Here is a 21,470-nt window from a genome sequence, read left to right as displayed (position 1 = left end):
TAATGTTTAACCATACACGGGTATTGGCGAAGACGGAAGATTACCATTTTCGCAGATTTCGAAGATTACCATCCCATCCACGCCTTACACGCGCATCCGTCGAAATAGCGGAAAGGCCAAATAATTTCAAAAGGGAGGATGGATATAATCTCAGCCGCATATGGAATGGGTTGCTGGCACAATCTAATGCCCAACGGCTATCACCTTCCGTGGTAAATTCAAATTAAACAATGGAATAACGACTCCTATATAAGATCAGGACGAAAACGTTTTCCCTCTCATTCTCCTGAAAACGCTCCCAGTAGGAGGAGTCAAAACGTCGATCAGAAAATGTTACCAACGCAGCAATTCCCGATAGGAACTTACCAGATATTGCTCATTCAATTGAAACCTCTAGAGAAGTCACGTCAAGTTTCTTCTCAGTTGGATCATCTGAAGAGTGTACACTGGCTCCTGATCTGGAAAGGGATTTCCAGGACTTCATAATTCCTTTTTTAAGAATTTTAATCTCTATCTAAGCTAATCTTCACCGAGTATGTTAAAAAAAAGGCTTGATTACTGTTTTAACATCTTCTTACTTACGGATCAATTCGTTAAAATTGAGACGGTTATCGCGTAAAAAGCAGCATTTTGTCGTATGGACAGCCGGTGATGAATGTGGCATGTGTAATCGTCTTTAACCAACCCTTTTCAGGAAATTCAATTCCTCTTGATTTTCTGCTTGAAAAATAAAAAAAATGCCAATCTGAAAATCGAGATATTCATAGTCGACGCGTACATGCTACCGGGAGTCTCCAGCACTTTGATGCAAGCACGTATCGCCTTCCCATCGGAATTCAAGCAACACCAGCGGGAAACCAGTTGGAGCGAGTTTGATTTGTCCCCGCATGCAGCTTCCGTGCCGCTGAGAGAAATCTCCCTCGCCAATTCCTTAGCGGTTTATCTCACGGATCTTATTGCTGAGCGAGAGCTTAAACTGTTCATTTACAGCTCACAAAGCGATTAAAAACCTTTCATTGAGCCGCAACGGGACTTCGCGGAATTGCTTTCTTTTAATCTCTTACCAATGCTGATTCAGGAATGTTCTTTAAGTGCACTCAAGTCATGAGTATCTTCAATTTATTTTCGGAGTTTAACGCAAATTAAGCCTCGTTTTGTCTTAAGAGTAAGGGAGAGTGGCTCTCACGATTAGGTGTCGTGGTGTGAAATTAAGATATTAGAATGCGGGTGAAAAAAAGAGGAAAAATGATAAAAAATACAAATCAAATGAAAAAATTGAATTGGAGTCTACATGCCAAAATAATTACATTTAAGGTTGAATTACTTTCTTATTTTGCTTGTCTACGACCTCGTGCTGGAAATATGTTTAATAAAAGTAGATACATGCTGAAATAATGCGCAGGAAACGTATAAACAGCGAATGATGACGACCTAAACTCTAGTCAAAACTGTATTTTCCGAGTTTAACACTAATTAAATCTCATTTTGGAGTTTTTGGCTCCCTTCATTGGTAAGGCGAATATCTTTCCCAGTTGAGTATCATGCTACACGATTAAAAGAATGAAAAAGCCATCAAATACGTAAAAAAGACATCAAATACATTTTACAATTAGATTTTCGGCCGAGCTTCTACGAGCTGTTTCATCTTTCTGGTTGTCATATAGGAAATGGCTCGTCCGTTAATTTTATTTTGAAGTATTGATTGAAAATAACAAGATAAGATTTTTTCTTATTTTTTTTCGATCCCAAAAATACTTCTAAAGCTTTTTGCGACGAAATATCTATGGCATTATTTGTTACTTTAAAAAAGTTGGCGACGTCACGCAATCTTGCCGAAAGGGTGACCGCGTCTCGGAGACTCCTCGGCCTCACGTGATTCTATGTTGTTTACATAATAGTGAACGATTCCCCCAGTGAACGATTCTCTTGCAGTGAGTTAATCATCCAAAATCTAATGACGTCACTAACTAAAGAAAAGTGGGTGACAAACTTTGATTTTTTTTTCAATTATAAGGCAGTGGCTGAATGAAGAATATTTCTTCACCGTGGTGACATCCACATATTCTCTTTATACTAAACCAAATACTCTTAAAGAATTTATACTTCCAATTTTAGCGAACAGCCTCCTTAAAATAATACAATAATAATTTAATCTTAAAAAAATATATTAGTTCAATATTTATAAATACATTTGGAAGTTATGAGTCCCATAAGGCAAAAGGCCTATTTTTAGGGCACCAACAGGTTTTAATATGCATTGCTCAAATGATGTAAGGATATTTCATTTATATAAGAATATTTAATGGAAAAACAAACATTATTTAACTTACAACTTGACTCTGGCAACAAAGTAAAAAGAAAAAATGCTTTTTAATGCTTATGCAATATATCAACCATTGTTTTGCTAACCCCGAGATAAGTTGTACCAAAAGTAAAAGTGATAAAAATGAGTGCTGTAATCCGATAATTAGCGAACCTATGCTCCAATCATCATTGACTGAAAAACAATCTTTGCGCTCTGCCGTGGCATAAAGGGAAGTAATAATGGGGAAGTTCTGAGTTTGGCCAAAGTTGCCCAAACGAAACGATAGCATTACGCCAATCGAAACAAAACGGTGTGCAGCAGTATCCTTTGTGCAGTCCCTATTCTATATGTCAGTCAAGATAAATCACAAGCAATGCCATTCAACGCCTAACAGTAAACAGTCAATTCGGGCGAGATCGTATGAAGGATTACGATTGCGCAATCTCACCAATTTTGAGGCGTTGAGAAGTACCCAAGGAAAACCGTTGTCATGGTAACTGCAAAGTGCATCCCATGAAATGTTTGCGTTGCCATAGCTCAGTAACTAAGGAGTTGCTACCACATATTTATTGAAGAAAAAAATGCTTTAAATTGTCTCCCCTACCACCTCCTGAAGTATATTGTAGATTCACCCTGGAGCACCTGATATTTTCAAGACCTCCATTTGCCATTAGTGACATTTTTTCTTCAAAGTTTACCCTGTTTCAAGAGAAAATATACTTCTCAGTGAGGGAGAGAGTGCTTTCTTTTTATCGTCCACCCGCAAGAACGTGTGCCTTCTGAAGAGGTTATTTCAACCCTAACGGTTAATTCTTCTTCCACCAAGGTCGCTTCAACAAGTGAGCATTTCTCTCCATCTCGTTTTACGAACGAGAATCATTCGTTTGCACTTTTTGTGCGCGTGATTGCGAGGAATGGACTCGGAGCCGAAATACATATATCCATCCGTACCATCCACGGCTTCCTCAACTCGAGGAGTTATGAGTTAACCTTAGGGATGCTGGTGCGGCTAGCGATCTTAGATATATATACACATATTTAGGGTCAACCCGTTGAAACGTCAGCTAGTTTTTGTGTGTCCCTTTTTTTATGTTTCTGTATTTTTTAACTGTCAATGTTTGTCCGTTCTCTTCGATCGGCCATATACTTAATAAGGTCTTTCAGTACGCAATTTAGAATGACTATATTTAGAAATTTAAAACGTTATTTAAAAAGTCATTTTAAATCAAAACACTCCACGCTTATTTTCAGGTTTTGAGGCGTCCATTTCCAATAAGAGCGTTTATTCAACCTCTGCCGTGCAGAAAGGGAAGTTTTGACTTAAGACCAAAGTTACCCAAACATAAGGATAGAATTCCTCCGATCGAAAAAATACATAGGTGGAAATAAAGAATACTGATGGTAATTGTAAAAAAACAACGATTTAAAAATTGTTGCGTTCGAGTATTTATCATTTATTTCTCTTCTCAGCAGCCGAATGCTGGAGAGTTTTTGAAATTCATGTTCTCGTTGGCAAAGAGGAGGAATACTAATAATTTATTAAATTTCTGACGTTTTCATTTTCAGGGATTTCTTTAAAAGTCAGATTCCACTTCCATATGACAGAGCTGGCCGCGGAATGGTTTTTTTATCCCTTAATCCTGTTCCCAATCCTGCAATCACGCAGCAACCTTGATGCTACTTTTTAACATTGACCATAACATTTCCCGTATTTATATTTTAGACTTAAGACGGACTGGTTGAACGAAGAAGTTTATGTTGGCTTAAATTTATTTTCCACATACCTAATTCTTTCGATGGATTGTGATTGTCTATATTGTGATTGTCTATGTGTGCTTGGGTTTCGGTTATCTGTTGCCACCTTAACAGCCTCAGAGTAAGGATGGGGGAGAGTGCGCTTTGGCTGCTGCGCATGTAGTCAAGATCCCGCACTTACATCCCACACTTCCCGCACTTCTTCCCACAAGAAGAGTAAGGATTCCCGCTCTTCTTCCCACGATCACGTGGTAACCATGTTGACCACAGAATCTGCTACTGCGCAGCCTGAAAGCGCCCTCTACCCCAATCCTTACTCTGAGTTAACAGCGCACATTTCGAGCGGTCGCATTCCGTTTTTCTTTTTTTTTTAGACGAGTGACTGAAATTAAACTCGGGTTATCATACTGAAATTTTCATGGTACATACTAAGATAACCTAATTCAATATTTGCATGCATCTTAAATATAATTATTTGTCAACAAACTACAATGTCATGATAAAAAATATCAACATGTCAATAAAATATTGACGAAATCTTCATGTATTCTCTATAAATCCTTAAAAATACATCTCTTTTGACACATTCACCTAGTGCAAATAAAAATCCGCCATATTGGTGAAAGATTTAACTTTCTCCCGGCGAATGGCTGACGTAAAGATTTCTCAGGTTTTCAGCCAGATGGAGACAGTGGTTCTAACCCGGATGAAAACCCGAGAACTTTTTCGTCAACCGACATCTTTGTTTCGCAAGGTTTATCCAACTGGCATCTAAGGTCTTCGCCAATTGGCTGACTGTCAAACGCCCAAATGATCCAACGGAGAGATCACCCCAAAGTGTGCATTTAATCCCGTGCATAGTTTTACCTTCTTTGTGAGTAGGTTATCCTCTGCCGTTCGCTCGCTTCCTCGGACTGGCTCGCTTTGTACGACCGCTCCCCGCCGGCGGCGCTGCGCCCCGCGCCCTTCGGCTGTTTCTCCAGTTGTCTCGCCACCAGCGAGAATTCGCCCACGTCCTCTCTTGTCGTCACGTACCACGAAATGGACGCCGTGTCTGGACCGGTCCTGGTTAGTGTCCAACATGGAGGAGAAAAAATCGACGACATTAGGAAAAATAAAAGAGCAGCGCATTGGGATCGGAGACAAGGATGCGCACATTTAAGGGTGTTCACTGACCGAAGGGAAGATTGCCTCTGAATGATGGGTCTCTTATCTGTGGTGGGGCATTCGCTAAAACATGAAACACACGACAATTCTTCCGTAACTTCCGGGCGATAACTGCAATGATGGCGAAAGAAATGACATTTTCGCGCAATGATCATTTTCCACAATGGCTCCAGGGAGGGATGTCCAATCTCTTTTTCCATCACTCGGCACCAGTGGCGCAGCGAGGGGGGATTTTGGGGGTTACCCCCCCCTCCCCCCCAGAGCTCAGAGTAATTTTAAATTTTAATCCATTTTACTTAATTGGATTGATATTACTAATAGAATAGCTTAAGGATTAATAAATTATCCCTCAGAAAGCCGTAAAACTCACCATTTTGAACCATTTACCTTAAAATACCGCAATTTATTAATCTCGCACCTACCGCTTATCCTGGTGGGTATTCCATACCCCCACACACCCCGGTATCAGTTGCACCAAACCCCCCAAGCCTTAATTCCTAGCTACGCCCCTGCTCGGCACGTCCTTTTTTCCGTCGCTGACACCATCATCGTAAGGTCTGTCTTTCATCCACTCATGCGCACGGCCGATGGCAGCGACAGTAATGCCTCCCATAGCTCTAAATTGAATGACTGATGTAAATATGTACTTAAGGCCTTGTTACACGGTACACTAACACGTACGGGTTAATGTCTACATGTATGAACGCGAGAATGAACGCCACAATGCACCGTGTAACCACCCAACTTGTGCGAATGCATGCACAGAAAATAGAACCTGTTCTAATTTGGTTCATGCATTCGTACATGTTCCGTTCCGGTCAACAAAAATCATTCACGCAAACGTATGTTACATTAACTCGTACGTGTTAATGTATCGTGTAAACAGGCCTTTAGAGTGAGGGAATAAGCGATGGAAAGAGGGACGGAAGGAATGAGCATGTGATTCACAAAATGATGGGTGGATGAGCGCAGCCAGGAATTAAGGCTGGGGTGGGTGGCTTTCAGGCGCAACTAATACTTAGGAGTGCCTGGGGGTGTGGAATACCCGCGGTAGGTGCGCCGGCACTCCTTTAGAAAAATTTCAAGATAAATGGTTCAAAATGGTGAGTTTTACGGCTTTCTTAGGGATAATTTATTAATATTTACACTATTTTATAAGTAATATTAATCATTAAAATTTAGAAACGTTCTGAGTTCTGGGGGGGGGGTTACCCCCCATAACCCCCCCTCGCTGCGACACTGGATGAGGGATCATTCTTTTGTTTCCTGAAAACCTATCGCCACCTACCTATCACTAGCGTGATTCAGTCTGAAGTGAGTTTGACTCACCGTAGTCTCGCGTCCATTGCAAGAGGGTTGATTAAGTTTCAGGTGGGGATTCCAATATTTTAAATAATGAATATTACCTGGAAGCCACACGATTTTTTGCGTAAATAAATGGTTTCACAGCTTTGATACCTGTTAAGATCTCTGAGTTACCACGAATGTAATTTTTTTTATTACAGGCATTACCGGAGATAGCCATTCTTTGATCACCTCTTGGCAATCGTTTAATTTCAGGGAACGGGAATTTGGAAAATATCCCAGAGACGTGGGTTGAAGTGCGTGAGTCCACCGATCAACACAATGGCCTGGCTACACACAACAGACACAAACACATGCTATCCATGCTATGCTACCTGACTGGGATGCGGCCTCACCATTTTCCTTGCAGCCTTTATTTCTGGTTTTAATTTATTGCGTGTAAGTGCTGGGGTGTCTTAAGGCCAGATTATCGAAAAATATCGAAAATAAAATGAAGCAGTTATCGAAAAATTAGTATAATTACCCTGGAAATTAAGTAAAAACATTAACTTGAACCGGATGCTATCTACCATTATTCCAAGGAAAGAACTGCAAACTTCTCCACACGGTTTATTGACAGTGAGTTGAGTGGTTTTTATATGTCTTTTCTGCGGTTTAACCTCCATATTCCTTATAATATCCGTATTATTTTTCATCACAAAACATCTTCTTCCATGATGTACAGTTACAATGAGCAAACACGCAATGATTGCGTATAAAGAAATAATTACGGCCCTTCCCATTTTAAATAATGTTTTACTAATTTACGAGTTAATTTTACCAGATTTTGCGCTAATATTTTTGTATGAAGGCTACCATTTACGAATAGGTGATGGAGTATCACGCTAAGCGCCCACGGCGGTTAATCTTATTGCTAATTTTCTGTATTCTAGAGGCCTTAAAGTCAAACTAAGTAATGGTGGTTGCAGTATATTTAGGATATAGGACACTTTATTCCGTACAATCGCAAGTGAGAGGTTATGTTTGGGTTTATAGAGACATTGGATAATGATTTCCAGCTCAAGTGATATTTTTGGATAACTTCAAGGGTATTGGCGTATTTCTGATTTTGGGGTGAGTCTATTTTCAGTCATAGATACTATACCCTACACCTTACAACGTTGAAGTATACATACATACTTCTCCAAACATAGCGGCTTGGATAAAGCAATGAGATAATGTTTAGAAACTACACTTGGAACAAATGGACATTTATTCATCTCGGCAGCAATAGATGGCACAATAAAACATAAACCAGGGGTAAGTTATAACAGTGTATCATGAGAGGCATAAAAAAATAATAAGTACATTAATAACTTAAAATAACTTAAGATGCTAAATATGGATGCAAGTGGATCCACAACAGGTATGAAAGCCGTAAAAATGGAATATTTGTTCTTTTTAAATGACCTAAACTTTTATAGTTAATATTTAAATATAAAAAAGGGTCAAGAGCAAATGAATACACAAAATATTTCATAGAATAGTTAATGACGTGCACATTGATCAATCAAGAGCTCGGCTTTTTCGCGGTATTTCACAATTTAAAACTTCTAAACTGCCACCTCGCAATAATCATAGTACGCCTCCAAAGGAAAATCGCGTTGCAAGTCACTTTATATATTTATCGCATTTATTTGATGCTTTTGCGGTGCAGTAATTGAAATTTACTGCTGAAAGTGTTGGAATTTTGAATTAATTCTGATACTTAAAAACTTGTGTTTTCTCTGTTTTTCAGTTAACATTAATTTTAAATGAGTAAAATACCGCATATTTTCTCCTGAAAGCTTATGCTATAGTTTATCTATTCTCTTTTGTTCTTGATTTTTTATATAATATTGGCGTTACTATTTTCGGGACGAACTCTACATCCGTATTCTGAAGAGTAGTATGACAGAATTTCCATATTTTTAATTCTGACCTGCCAAAAGTTACTACAGTATATATTTATTTTGTGCTTTCTCATGAATCCTTGATTGTTATTTAATTCTAAATTATCATAATTGTGCATTGCGGGTGACTCCCGTAAAAGTTATCGCCGCGGCTAGTCCCGGTATACTTTGAACTATCATAATTGGGTTATATTCAAATTAATATTTGCTGTTAACATTGGATAATAGTATAATAGGCAGTAAAGTTTGTAAATACCGTTTCTTTTGCATTTCTAAATCAGACCTAAGTGCGCTAAAAAGTCTCAACTTCATCAAGTTACACGATCAATAGACACAGATAAAACTGTATGAATACAGTAATAAGGGAGAGATCATAAAAGGGAAGAAGGGCTGATGTTGGAGAAAGTAATTGGTGCTGGCAAGTTAGAAGTGTTTTGGTGGATATTTTCATCCTATGCAAAGATGTAAAGCGAAAACGATATTTAGCACAAGCTATTTAATCTTTTGAGATTTGACCACATACGCACCATGAGGACGATATAAGTCGATGCAATATAAAGACAATTGGGCCATTCAGCCCTGATGAGGCATCCGGCAAAGGAGAAGAAACATTGGCTTTCTTAAATTGTGACAGTGGTTTACCCAAAACTCATCACTCCTAGATGATAATTAGCTCATATCCAATTGCATTCCTCGAAAATCAATCAACAGAAACGTTTTTGTACTCTCTGTTCACTATAAGCTTAAGCTGCATTAAAATATTTATTAATTGTCAATACTAATACTTAGGGGTTTCTTCTTCTTAGGAGAGTTTCAGATTTGATTTACCGAACGAGATGATGACGTCCATATCGTGGCCACGAAATGGAGGTCGTGCTTGCTGAGATGCGTCTCATCGGAGGGGGGGACCCTCGGGTATCAGACGTCAACATCTACGACCTACGGTAGGCCTAGTCTGAGAATCACCTTGAAATCAGATGGAATGGTGCTGAAACTATTAGAAAACCTGACCGGCAATTGGGAAATCCAGGTTCGAGTCCGCGAGTGCACTACATGTACTACAGGCACTGGGAAAGCACTATATGTAGCGAGTGACATTGCTCGCAGTCATGCGTACTAAATTCAGTACTTTCCCATCTCTTTTCCGTTGTCATTATTTTCTCCGAGCTCGCGACAATTTTACGAGCGACGCTTTTTCCACTTGCTTCTCTCTTGAGACACGAACCACTCGAACCACTAATGACCCTGCAGTCACACGAAACACTCCATAATTTAAAGCGCAAGCGATGGAAGAAAAACTGTCGAGTGAGATGAAATTGCTTTAGTTTCCCTGGGGAAGCTCTCCTTGAATTCGGACGTTTGTTCCCGACATGAGGACACTCTATTTGATAAAGAAGTTATTAAATACACCTCCTGTTGGTACTACAGAGACAGAACAAGTAGGGTAGAATGGGAAATGATATTAGTGAACAATGCAACAATTTAAAGAGATCATTTTATTAATTATGGCTCATAATTTAATGTCTGACCCCGCTTAATGTATATGTAACCGTTGATTCTATTTTCATTTCCCACAGGAAATAGTTCGCAGTGTCGGCTTGAAAAAAAAAACAATTTCCTCTCTAACGGAGAGGTTGTTTGGTTCTTGACTTTCACGTGGCCGTCAAAACTGCCAAGGGTCGGCCTCCGCAGTGTGATAGAAATTAAATTTGAAAAGATAGCTTGCCGTTTCCTCGGCCAATGCAAATTTCAGGAAGGAGGAAAGATGAATCAGTCAAATATGGACACTGGAGCTTTAGTTAAGAGGTTAAAGTACGCGTGCGTTAAGAAAAGAAAAGAGCAGATTTAGGATGTTGTACGTAACCTTTGATTCTATTTTTATTTCCCACAGGAAAAAAACTTCGTTTTGTCGACTGTTTTTCTTTGAAGAATTTCACGCATGGAAAAAACACTATTTCCACACTAACGGATAGGTTGTCTAATTTTTTTATGCTTATGTGGCCGAAAATACTGTGGAGGGTCGGTTTTTGTGGTTGAATTTTGTTTGAATAATTGTATGGAATGAAAAACAATGTTATGTACCCCGACTTAGCCAAATGATATTTTTACAGCATACCGTGGTAAGATTCAACTTTTCACCACTTAGACCCACCTCTCTGCTTTCCTTAGCTTGATGTCTGGGTTGACGCTGAGGTCGGGGAGGTTGTTGAAGGGCTCTGGGCACACCAGCTTCTCCTCAGGGAGCTGCGAAGCGTTCAGTCCTCGCAGGAAGGAGGGAGAGTCGCAGATGAGGTTGGACCATTCGGCCGCCTCGTCGGGAAGAGCGGAGGAGTCCAGCCAGCGGTGAAGGGGCCTCAGCGTGCACGTGCAGCCAATGGGGTTGCCTAGAAAAAAAGAAAGAAAAAATGGATTGTGAAATTAAAATAGTCAGGAAATAATATTGCCAACGTTATCGAGATAGATATCGCAAACAGCGCAGTGAAAAGATACACAAACATATCGTATCGTCATTATTTTAATTTCAAAGCTCCTTCTGTTGATATAACATCATCAATGTTACCTTACAGACCGCCATCAAAAAACTTTCTCTTTTCCCTTTCTTCGCTATTTTTTAAATCCCTTTTCTTTTTCTCCGCTATTCCTAATTTACGAAAAAAGACCGGACGAGGCGTTCATACAAGTGAAGTAATTACGTGATATATAACTGTATTTAATGCGTGTTTTTTCTGATGTTGCGATTCATTTTTTCGCTTCATTAATTAGTCATTTTTTACAAATCCAGTGCTTCTGGAATGTTTCAGGATTAAATGAAAATAAATTAATACAAAACTCGAGAATATTTCGTAATATTTAAAAATAACATCACGGTAACTCAACAAGTGTTTCAACTGGATCGTAGTCTTCCTCAGGAGCAGAGATATATTTCAGTTTCAGAAATATATAAAAATTTTCTGTCAGTTGAAATACGTTTTGTAGAGTTTTGAATTTAAAATAAGTAGACAATACGATATCTTTGCGCATCTTATCTTTTGTGACATATCGTGGCGTAGAATTCCGTGAGGCTTGACTAAAGAGTCGGCTATATTTCCTGTTCTCATCATGTGTTAGCCAATCAAATGTCAATTGTCACCGTCTAATTGCAATCCAAATTCTGAAACCATGGTTATTTTTGAAGTATTTACCGATTGAGGTATGTTTCATTCAGGTTTTGCTCTAAGGGTTATGAAGAAAAAATGGCTTATTAAAGTTTCATGAATGATAATATCACCCCAGGTTTTGACCGCGCTACACTCATTAGAAAATTACGAAAGCTGACGCTCACGAGCGCTTATTTCAATCTATTGGAGATCATAGTTACACATAGTAACAGTTATCACCTCAGACGGATTTAAAGAGTTAGGAAATATTCAAACGTCCTGAGGATTTTCTATCGGTGTGGTTTCAATATTAAATAATAAATGAATCAGGCGAATGAGTTATTGTTATTTTCCACGAGTAAGTGCATTTGTGGAATATAATGTAAAATTTTATACCAAAAGGGCGTGGCTGGATAAGAGGGTGAAAAGTCCCCCCTCCGGGATTTTACCCGTACTTGGGGTATGCGATTTGGGATCAAATTGGACAAACCTCCCCACATTTCCAGCCCGCTATAGGCCCACTAGGGCCGGCTAGATCGAAAATACGATTTTCACTCTTTTTTAAATATCTCAGTCTAGAAGACATATTTTTTAATGCGGTTTGCGGCATTTGAACCCTTATTTAATGGAGCAGATTTCCAATTGCTTTCAAGAATTTTAGTGGGACAAGAAGCGTCGATTTGAAAATTTCTAAGGCATTTTTTCATATAATATTTTTGAGAGGGCCTAAAAGAAAAAATGTTTTCTGGAGGTGTTTTTATACCTATTTTAATTGAAAAATATATCTTCTTAACTGAGATATTTAAAAAAGAGTGAAAATCGTATTTTCGATCTAGCCGGCCCTGGTGGGCCTATAGCGGGCTGGAAATGTGGGGAGGTTTGTCCTATTTGATCCCAAATCGTATGCCTTAAGTACGGGAAAAATCCCGTAGGGGGGACTTTTCACCCTCTTATCCAGCTATGCCCTTTTGACAAAATGAGAATGTTTGCTTTTGGCAATTAAGAATCAAATTTACGTATCGGTATTTATTCTCAAAACTTATAGGGGATTCAGGTGACATTATTATCAAAGTATTCTACCGATAAAGAAAGGTTTCAACGGGGCTAATGTTTAAAGTATTCTGGCAGATTCCCCTCCCTTCATGGACTCCCTCCCCTCTTAGATTCATTAGAAGAGCTACTCCCTTTCATTCTATCTATTAATCTCATTCTCTTCATTCCTTTCCCTCGTTTACCCATTAACATTCTTCCCTCCAACACTGTTTTCAATAACCCCTTCCCCGCTCAGTAATCGCTCCATGCACACCTTCTCTATCCTTCCGTCTCTCATCTAGAAACTGCCTCTCCTCACCCACCATTTCAAGCACTTCGTCGTTCCTCCTCCTCCCCATCCCCTTCTCCTACTCCATTCTCCTCCAGACACAAATCCCAAATATATTCGCAGGGATAATATCGATTGCCATGTTGGTCTTGCGAGACTTCACTCGAGTCTCCAATAAAATTGAGTCGCCAAGTTTCAAGATGCCTGCCGCCATCGTCTCACGAATTCAAAATTAAATATATGTTATTAAAATACTTCCAAGTGTGAAATTCTACACTAATAACGGTTGAATTTCTTGAGCGGAATACCATGTATGAAAAGAGTTCAGGTTAATATGTGCATTATTATCTAAATTTTACCACAGTTAATCCAGCTCATGTGAGTTGAGTTGAATTGTTTCCAAAATTTGATCTCTAACTCAAAATGAACTTGAGTTTGAGATCTGAACCACCGAGGTAGAGCCTGAGGACTCAAGAATTACATCAGATGCTGGAGTACTAGCTTATTGCGTAGACACCGAGTAATACTTTTAGTAATTACGACATTGGTTAATTGTGACGTTCCACATTCGGAGAGGGAATTCTACGGTATGTAAACGAAATAACGTGGCCACTTTCAATATATCTTAATTAAAAAATGTTCAGAAATGATTTTGGCGCAAAGTGGCGATTAGAAGCCCACAAATAGTTGCAGAGATTGAGATCCATTAAAGATGTGCAGGTGAAAATAGAAAAACGTTATTATTAGAGATAAATAAGAGTGATTATGGAGGTTTATTAATGCACTTATTTATGCTTAAATATAATTTAACTGCTTTGCCTCATCTCCCCAGTAGGAGATAAAGAAAGGTTTATCGTTTCTGGAAATGACAAAAAAGGTCTATACTTAAGTGGCTACCTTGGTACAATATTTTGGAGCCGTTCTCTATCATCGGCATGAGTTCGTGGTAGAATCGATCCAAGTGGTTGTCCCTCAGGTCCAACCGGGTGATCTTAGTCGACTGCAGGATCTTGGGCACGAAGTGCAGCTTGTTTCCAGCGATGTTGATCTCCGTGAGGTTGTCAGGGAGACGTTTGGGCTCAAACTCACTCAGGTCGTTGTAAGAGAGGTCCAGCTCACGCAGCGAAGTCAGGTTACCGATCACATCTGCGGGAGTAAATGGAAACGAGGAGTCAGAGGTATAATAAAAGGTTTTCTACCGGTTAAGGTTGATAAAAATAAGGCATTTTGGATACACCCTGTGTCTCTCCTCCTCCAAGTCGAATTTACTTCTTTAATTCATAATTAGGAGTATTTACCTTTCATTTTATTTAAATAAATGTTATTATCTCACTTACTCTCCTCGTTTATCTATTTATAAATGGTCTAATATTAAATGACCTACATCTACTGGAGAAATGGCTAAATGAGAATAAAATGGTGAATAATGCAAGGAAAAATAAACTCATTAGATTTTGAAAAGGTAGGCAGGCTAAATTACATGATAACTGCATCATTAATAATCAACTGACAGGAAAATAGTTGCAAACATATAGGAGTGATGTTAAGCAATGTTGGATTTGCAATGGGAAACTTATATCGAAAGGACTACGACCAAAGCTTTTGGAGCATTAATTTTTTATGAGATACCTGGGTAAAAGTCTACTTCGCGTATAAAACGTTGGTTAGATATATCTTAGAATACCAGGGCGTCAGTTTGGGATTTTCATATGTAAGAGGAAATCAAACAGCTGACAAAAGTTCAGCGCATATCTGCAACATTTGTAATTGCAAATTTTTAAATGGAAAGGCAAGTGGTGCAGAGATTTGAAATATTTTGGGTCTATATATCAATAGAGTCAAGGAGGAGAGAGCATTTGTTTGTTCTTAGCAAAAGGTTCCAAGGGGACCACGGCTTGGCGTCCCATCCGATGGATAGGGTACTGTCCTTGATCCCAAGTGGAGACTACGCTGTCTCCGAAAAATAGATACCATCACCGGGATTTGAACACAGACCCACAGGATGGGAAGGCACTCTAGCCAGCACACCAATCCGATCCTTCTCTGAAATATTCTTCCTGCGCCCACCATGTCCAGCACTTCGTCGTTCCTCCTCCTCTCCGTCCACTTCTCCCTCTCCATTCTTTCCCGCACCACCATCTCGAAAGCCTCTAATCGTTTCACGTCCTCCTTCCTTAGTGTTGCAACGTCGTGTTTGGCGTACTTAATAATGCACTGATGTTTATATTGATAGTTGTATGCATATTTGTATTTATTTTGGTGTTTTGGAGATGATGGCGCTATGGTAATGGGGAGTTAACAGAGGATTGTTAGAGAGAGAGCCATTTTGGAGGGAGGAGATGAAATAAAGCTCTGTGGATTATAAATGATCAGAAAAAAAGGTGGCGACATCACACTGTCCACGTTTCGACACCGCAAAGCAAAAACTTCCATTTACCTCAAGGGTGCAATTTTCCATGAAAAAATAATCATTTGGCTTGACCGAGATTCGATCCCGGATCTCTCAATTGCGTCGGAAGGCTCATCGGGTTTCCTACAAGTTAATTTTTGACATAGCCGATGTTTAGAGAATCGATTCGGTTCTCCTGTTCAGCGTTTCCTGCCTCGCGACTCCATCAGGGAGTGTGGGCAAGTATATGTGAGGGAGACGGGGAAGACAAGAGAAATGAGGTTAAAGGAATATGAAAGGCACCTCAGACTCTGCCGACAGAAAAACACTCGAGTTGCAGACCATACCATCAACCATATTCATTACACGTCCACACCTTTACTACTGAGTTCAATTTCGTCCATTTTTATTTATTTATTTATGCCAACTAACTATAACTTTATAACTTCCCCGTAAACAGCACACAGAGGTCTTTACAACGGAGGAATCAGCAAAGCAAGAGACATGCCCTGGAAAGGGACCACCTACCCAGGCGGGATTCGAACTTTCGACCTACGGTTTGGCAGTCAAGGACTTTACCCCACCGCCACCGAGACGGGCAAATGATTGATATTAACTAAATTTAGGGCTCTGCAACCCGCCGGTCTCGGTGGCGGTGGGGTAAAGTCCTCGCCTGCCAAACCGAAGGTCGTGGGTTCGAATCCCGCCTGGGTAGGTGATCCCTATCCAGGGCATGGATGTTTGTGTAGTACTTTGTTAATATTGGAAACCCTCTTTGTAAAAGGCCGTCATGTGCTGTTTAAGGGGAAATTGATAATAAATAAATAAATAATAAATGTACATACAAGAGACTCCACTAGATTTTTACGTACATGTACTCTTATGTAAGTTCTTCCCTATTCATAAAACCCTCCGTTGATTATGCTACTCTGATCTTGATATTCCTATTGCTGAGTCCGATTTCTTCTAATATGCTACCTAAAGACACTGTAAGTGCTCATTGTGTTTGTCTTTAGAATGACGCTATTGCCGTCGAAAATAGTCGACAGTAAATACAAGTTTGTGGAACAGTACTGGGTTATTGCTTCACCATGCTACCTAATTGTTTATTGTTCTTTCTATTCCAGTTTTGGGGGAGGATAGGGCAAATAGTGATGAGGAATAGCGAGGATACTCCTCTCTGGCATTGGCTAAGTCTCTACTGCCCTTCTCGATCTGTCTCGTCATCGGCGAATTGACGACAAAATATCAATATATAGACAACCCTAAATACCTCCCATGCACCCATCTGAAGCATATTTACGGCTTTGAGGTTGGTAATCCTGTGTTATAATTGCGTTATCCGTGTGTGGGACCACTTACTCCCGCGTATTTCGTTGATTGTGTTGTGGCTGACGTTGAGCACTTGCACCCTCCTCGTTCCCACGTTCAGCTCTGGTGTGAGTGCCGGCATGGCGTTGTAGCTCATGTCGACCACCCGCAGCTTATAAGGGACGTACGGACTGCTCGGGAACATCTTCCGAGTGACGAATGCGATCCGATTGTGGCTCAGGTTGAGCTGTAAGAGGAATAATTATTGGATTAATTATTAACTCCATTCGGCTCCAGATAATTTCATTGTATGCAATGTGCGTGGAGACAGGTATGCTAAGCTTGGCCTATCTCCTTTTTTCAATTTTCATGGACTTTAATTGCATGAGCGTTCACATTGCAATCGCTCAAAAATTAGAATAGATAAGTGTCTGCATTTTATTTCTATCATTATAAATAGACAATCCTTTAGAGGGCTTCTCAAGATTTTGTTCTCTAGGTTCTAAAAGTGATTCTAGAACAGGTCATTGACACCAATCCTGGAATTTATCAGGAAAAAAGAAAGAGGTTAGTTATGCCGAAATATTTAAGCATTAGAAATCAGATAATGCAGTGATAGTAAGAAATTGGTAAGTTATAAACATATTTTTTAAAACGATCATCTATCAGTGATATATTGGATGAAAGGGAATATTAAGAATATCCACGTCTGTTTCCTTTTAAAATTTTACAGACAATACACAAAAAGAAATAATCACAGAGAGATTTTGATGGAACTAGATGAGAGTGAAATGGAAGTAGTATTTACTATGGGTAGGCTCTCCTCCTCTTACTAGATACTAGATTTCCATGGAAAAATGTTGCAAAATTGTTGACTACACTCCACTAACTGGTTCGAATCGGCTATAAATCTGTACAAGATATGGCTTTTACTTCATGATATTTAATTAATGTTCTAACTTTTATGGATGAATTTTTTCTTTAGCTATTAAAGGTAACTAAATCTTCCATAGAGATTTCATGTGAAATATGAAATAAGAACTAAGTAATTCCATGAGCTCGAGTTTTCTCTAATAGTGATGATTGGGAAAAATTAAAGATATCCATCACCATTTCATGCCACTTATAACTTAAGTCCTTTGTACCCTTTCAAGAGAAAGACAATCCTCTAGAAGGCTGTTGGTCTTATTGTCAAGCTTGTCAATCTGATTGTAGGACAGGTCCAACGATTGCAATGAGACCAATCCTGAAATTAATCAGAAAAAAAGGAAAAAGTTAGTTATTATGAAAGATTTAAGCGATAGTTGCCACTTTAGCCCTGCAGTCATTACGGAGAAATGGAATAGTAAAAGTTATGAATTTCTCGTTGATATAATACGTTTCAAATTCATGATTTTGGGCCATCAAGAATACTATATTTCAAACATTGGATAAAACCTAAAAAAATAGCCATGAAATAGATTAAGCACTCACAAAATTGCTTGATTTACGCGATCCTTAAATACTACACAAGCTTAATTTCACGAAATTTAAAATAATGCATTTTCAATTTAATGTCTAAAAATGAAGTAATGTCATGAAACTTTATTAAAGCTTAGCCAAACACCCAAAATTACGAATTTTCATTCATATTTTGGTATTGAAGCCTACAATTGACAAGATTCAAGTAGAACAAAGGGAGGTTGAGCTGTAGTTCTTTTAAGGCTCAGAAGAGAAGAAAGTATCACAGCGTTAAGATCACAATAATTTAGCACCAAGCGAAGTACTTGTGGCTGCGTTTGCATATTATTACAGCTTGACAAGAAAATCACTTAACGTGGATAAAAATAACAGCAAAATAAGGAGTAAACAATAAATTTGACCGATTCAGGTGTGATATAGTGGAAGTTCGACACATTGAGAGAAATTGTTTTTCCACTTTTCAATAATAATTTAATGCGTGCGACGCGTTTCGGCTCTCAGAGCCATCTTCTGGTACAAGTCAAAGACATCACAGGAGACGAAAACCAGTGGCGTAGCGAGGGGGTGTCCAGGGGTCCGGACCCCCCCCCCCTCCGAAATATGAAAACACATTTACTTTTCCTCATGAAAGAAAAAAAAATATTTGAAAAGTAATGAATTTACAAAATATTTCTTTGAAGTTTTTTTTGTTAATGAGAAGTGTTAAAATTAGTTTAAAACTCTCTTATTGGCAACCTCTCTTTAAAAAATTCCCCTCTTCCTGGTTTTGGACCCCCCAAAACGAAATTCCTGGCTACGCCACTGACGAGATAATCACATTTATACATTTGAGGAAGAGGTGGGGAAGGATTTGTCAAGTGTGAGGAGGGGAGCTTGTCAAATGTACAAATGATGCTCTCATGCACTGTGATGTCTTTCACCAGAAGATGGCCCTGTGAGCCGAAACGCATCATACGCATGGAAATACCAGTGGAAAAGTGCAATCGTGTTTTATTTTAAAAGGAGGAATTATCCAAAAACAAAAGTGGACCGAAGGTGCAGCAAAAATGAAATAAAAGTTGAAGTTTGATAATCAATTGAAAACTCTCCCTACTGAGCTATTTTCCAATCTCATCGAACGGATGACATTAACAAAGAGGTCATCCAAGGGTGTAACCAATCACCAGCGCTGTTCAACAAGCAAATGGTTGAAGCAAGGAATGACATCGAAGCACAAGGAACCAAGGGAATCAAAGTGAATGAGGAAGAAATCGACATGATATGATTCGTAGATGATATCGAAATTATAGCAACGAGTAACACCTAAGCGGCTCACTGAGCAAGTGTTCCAGGACCACCATGTGAAAATTATTTATTATTTTTTCAATATTTATATGCATTACCCCGAAAACGGAACTGTTAGGCATTCACAACTGGTGCTGCCGAAGAATGATGAAGATAAAATGGGTCGACCGAATAAGTAATAAGGAAGAGCTGAGAACAGTGGTAGAAAAGAGAGGCCTTCTAATAACCTTAAGGAGAAGACTTCTTACTTACTTAAATACTATATAGCCCGGTCTCAAAATAGACATTGACCATTGCATAAATTCCCAATAAGCTGAAAATGTCCATGAACGTCAGGAATACCGCTCAAATGAAATCCTAAAAAGTCCCCATCGAGCCCGTGTGCGCAAAAAAATTTATTCAAGGTCAAAGGTCACAAAAATAGGTTTGTTTACATTTTATGGCCAAACTTGGGAATATATGCAAGGGTAGCCCTATTTTTTTGGGATAATTTGGCCGGGCTAATAGCTGGCCATTTTATGAGACGCGATGGCCTGATGAAAACAATGGTAGAAGGACAGGTGGAAGGGAATAAGGGCAAAGGACGGCCACGAATGAGTTACATCGGACAGGTTTTGTAAACGAGAATAAATAAGTCACTGTGAAAAAGCTAGCGGGTAGGAGAGAGGAATGGAGAGCTGCGTTAAACCAATGTCAGCATAGGCGGATTTATAGGGGGGCACGTGTCCCCTCCCCCAGGCATTCAACAAGTAGACAAGATTTTCTATACGGTTATCATTAAGTTCGTTTTATTTTGTGTTTTACGGAGCCTCAATCATTTGAATCCACGGCAAGAAGACAGATTTGCCAGTCATTGCTCATTCGTTAGTCAGCGCTCGAAAAAAAATGCTTCACCCAGGTGGGAAAAGGGCCATCATTATTACATATTTATCTTATTATTTTTATTTTTAAGAACTTTCATGTTAAAATAAAGAGAGTACTTGGTACAGGGGTTGTTGTATGTTGCTCATAATCCCAAATATGAGAAGACCGTTTGTCTGTAAGTTCCTTGTAGCCCTCACAGAAAAAATCCCGGATCCGCACTTCAATCTTAGGATTGCTGACTTATAATGATGATTTTACAAACGTAGGTTTCCAGCTGGAGTAGACATTCCAAAGTATTTAGAATAAAATAGTGGAAAGGCCAACTTAAATATTGTCTTGGTTGAGCTAACCTCGGCAGTCGCACAGTCGCACCCTGATTACCTTGGAATATGTCGTTTTTGAGGTGGCTGAGTTTGTTGAGGGACAGGTCGAGGTGGAGCAGCTGCAACAGGCCGTCGAAGGCGCGCGACTCGATCTGCGAGATATTGTTGTTGGCGAGGGAGAGAGTGGAGATGACGGGAAGCACGCCGAAGGCGCGGCGCCCCAGACTGCCGATGTCGTTGCCGGCGAGGGAGAGGTCGGAGAGGGAGCCGAGGCGAGCCAGGGCGCGGTGAGGCACTGACTTCAGACCATTGCCATCCAGCCTATTATTAATAAAAAAAGAGATATCGAAAGATCATCAATAAGCAATTACATGTAAATAAGGAAGTAAAAGGAATCGAATTGCACCGTTAAAGATTACATCTTTGGTAATAATCACTTGCAATTGATTCATTAAAAAAAGGAACTTTTACTCGTAAAATCTTATCGGGTTTTCCACCGGGTGAACTGCTTGTAAGCCGACGTTTCAATGTCTGCGTCTGGCAGAAGCAGATGGCAGAGGCAGCCATCGAAACGTCGACCAACAATCAATTCACCCAGTGAAAAACCCAGAAAGATTTCGCCAGTTTCATACGCCGTGGAAGAACAAAATCATATAATTATTTCTTGTAAACTACTCGTGTGATTAATGTTTACCTTTGAGTAATCAAAAGTGAAATGTTGAATTCCACGCGCGCTGATCGAAAAGCAGTTCCAACTACATTAGCCTCATCCACAGGTAAAATCGTTTGATAGAAAACGTTTATTTATGCCTAAATAGCGTAATTCTACCATTGAAGTGATTGTTTTAATGAATTGAATTTCGTTAAAAATAATTAAAATGCTGTTGTGCATATGAGTACTCCCTTTTTGAGGAAAT

The 21,470-nt window shown here is 39.3% G+C and overlaps 1 protein-coding gene across 2 annotated transcripts in view; it reads right to left on the bottom strand.

Annotated features, from left to right (window-relative positions):
- The window catches only part of LOC124169016 (toll-like receptor 6), a 95,235-nt gene that overhangs the window by 4,677 nt on the left and 69,088 nt on the right, over window positions 1–21,470 (bottom strand). For both annotated transcript variants that reach the window (XM_046547478.1, XM_046547479.1), the window contains exons 7-12: window positions 20,612–20,874; window positions 17,767–17,867; window positions 16,673–16,868; window positions 13,819–14,067; window positions 10,616–10,847; window positions 4,928–5,125 (exon numbers count right to left, since the gene is read on the bottom strand). In XM_046547478.1, coding sequence (XP_046403434.1) covers window positions 4,928–5,125; window positions 10,616–10,847; window positions 13,819–14,067; window positions 16,673–16,868; window positions 17,767–17,867; window positions 20,612–20,874 — 1,239 coding nt within the window. The remainder of the gene's footprint in view (window positions 1–4,927; window positions 5,126–10,615; window positions 10,848–13,818; window positions 14,068–16,672; window positions 16,869–17,766; window positions 17,868–20,611; window positions 20,875–21,470) is intronic.

This window comes from Ischnura elegans, chromosome 12 (genome assembly GCF_921293095.1).
Source record: "Ischnura elegans chromosome 12, ioIscEleg1.1, whole genome shotgun sequence".
In the NCBI taxonomy this organism is placed as follows: Eukaryota; Metazoa; Arthropoda; class Insecta; order Odonata; family Coenagrionidae; genus Ischnura; species Ischnura elegans.
The sequence above is the reverse complement of the archived record's forward strand: the minus strand, read 5'-3'. Positions and strand labels throughout refer to the sequence as shown.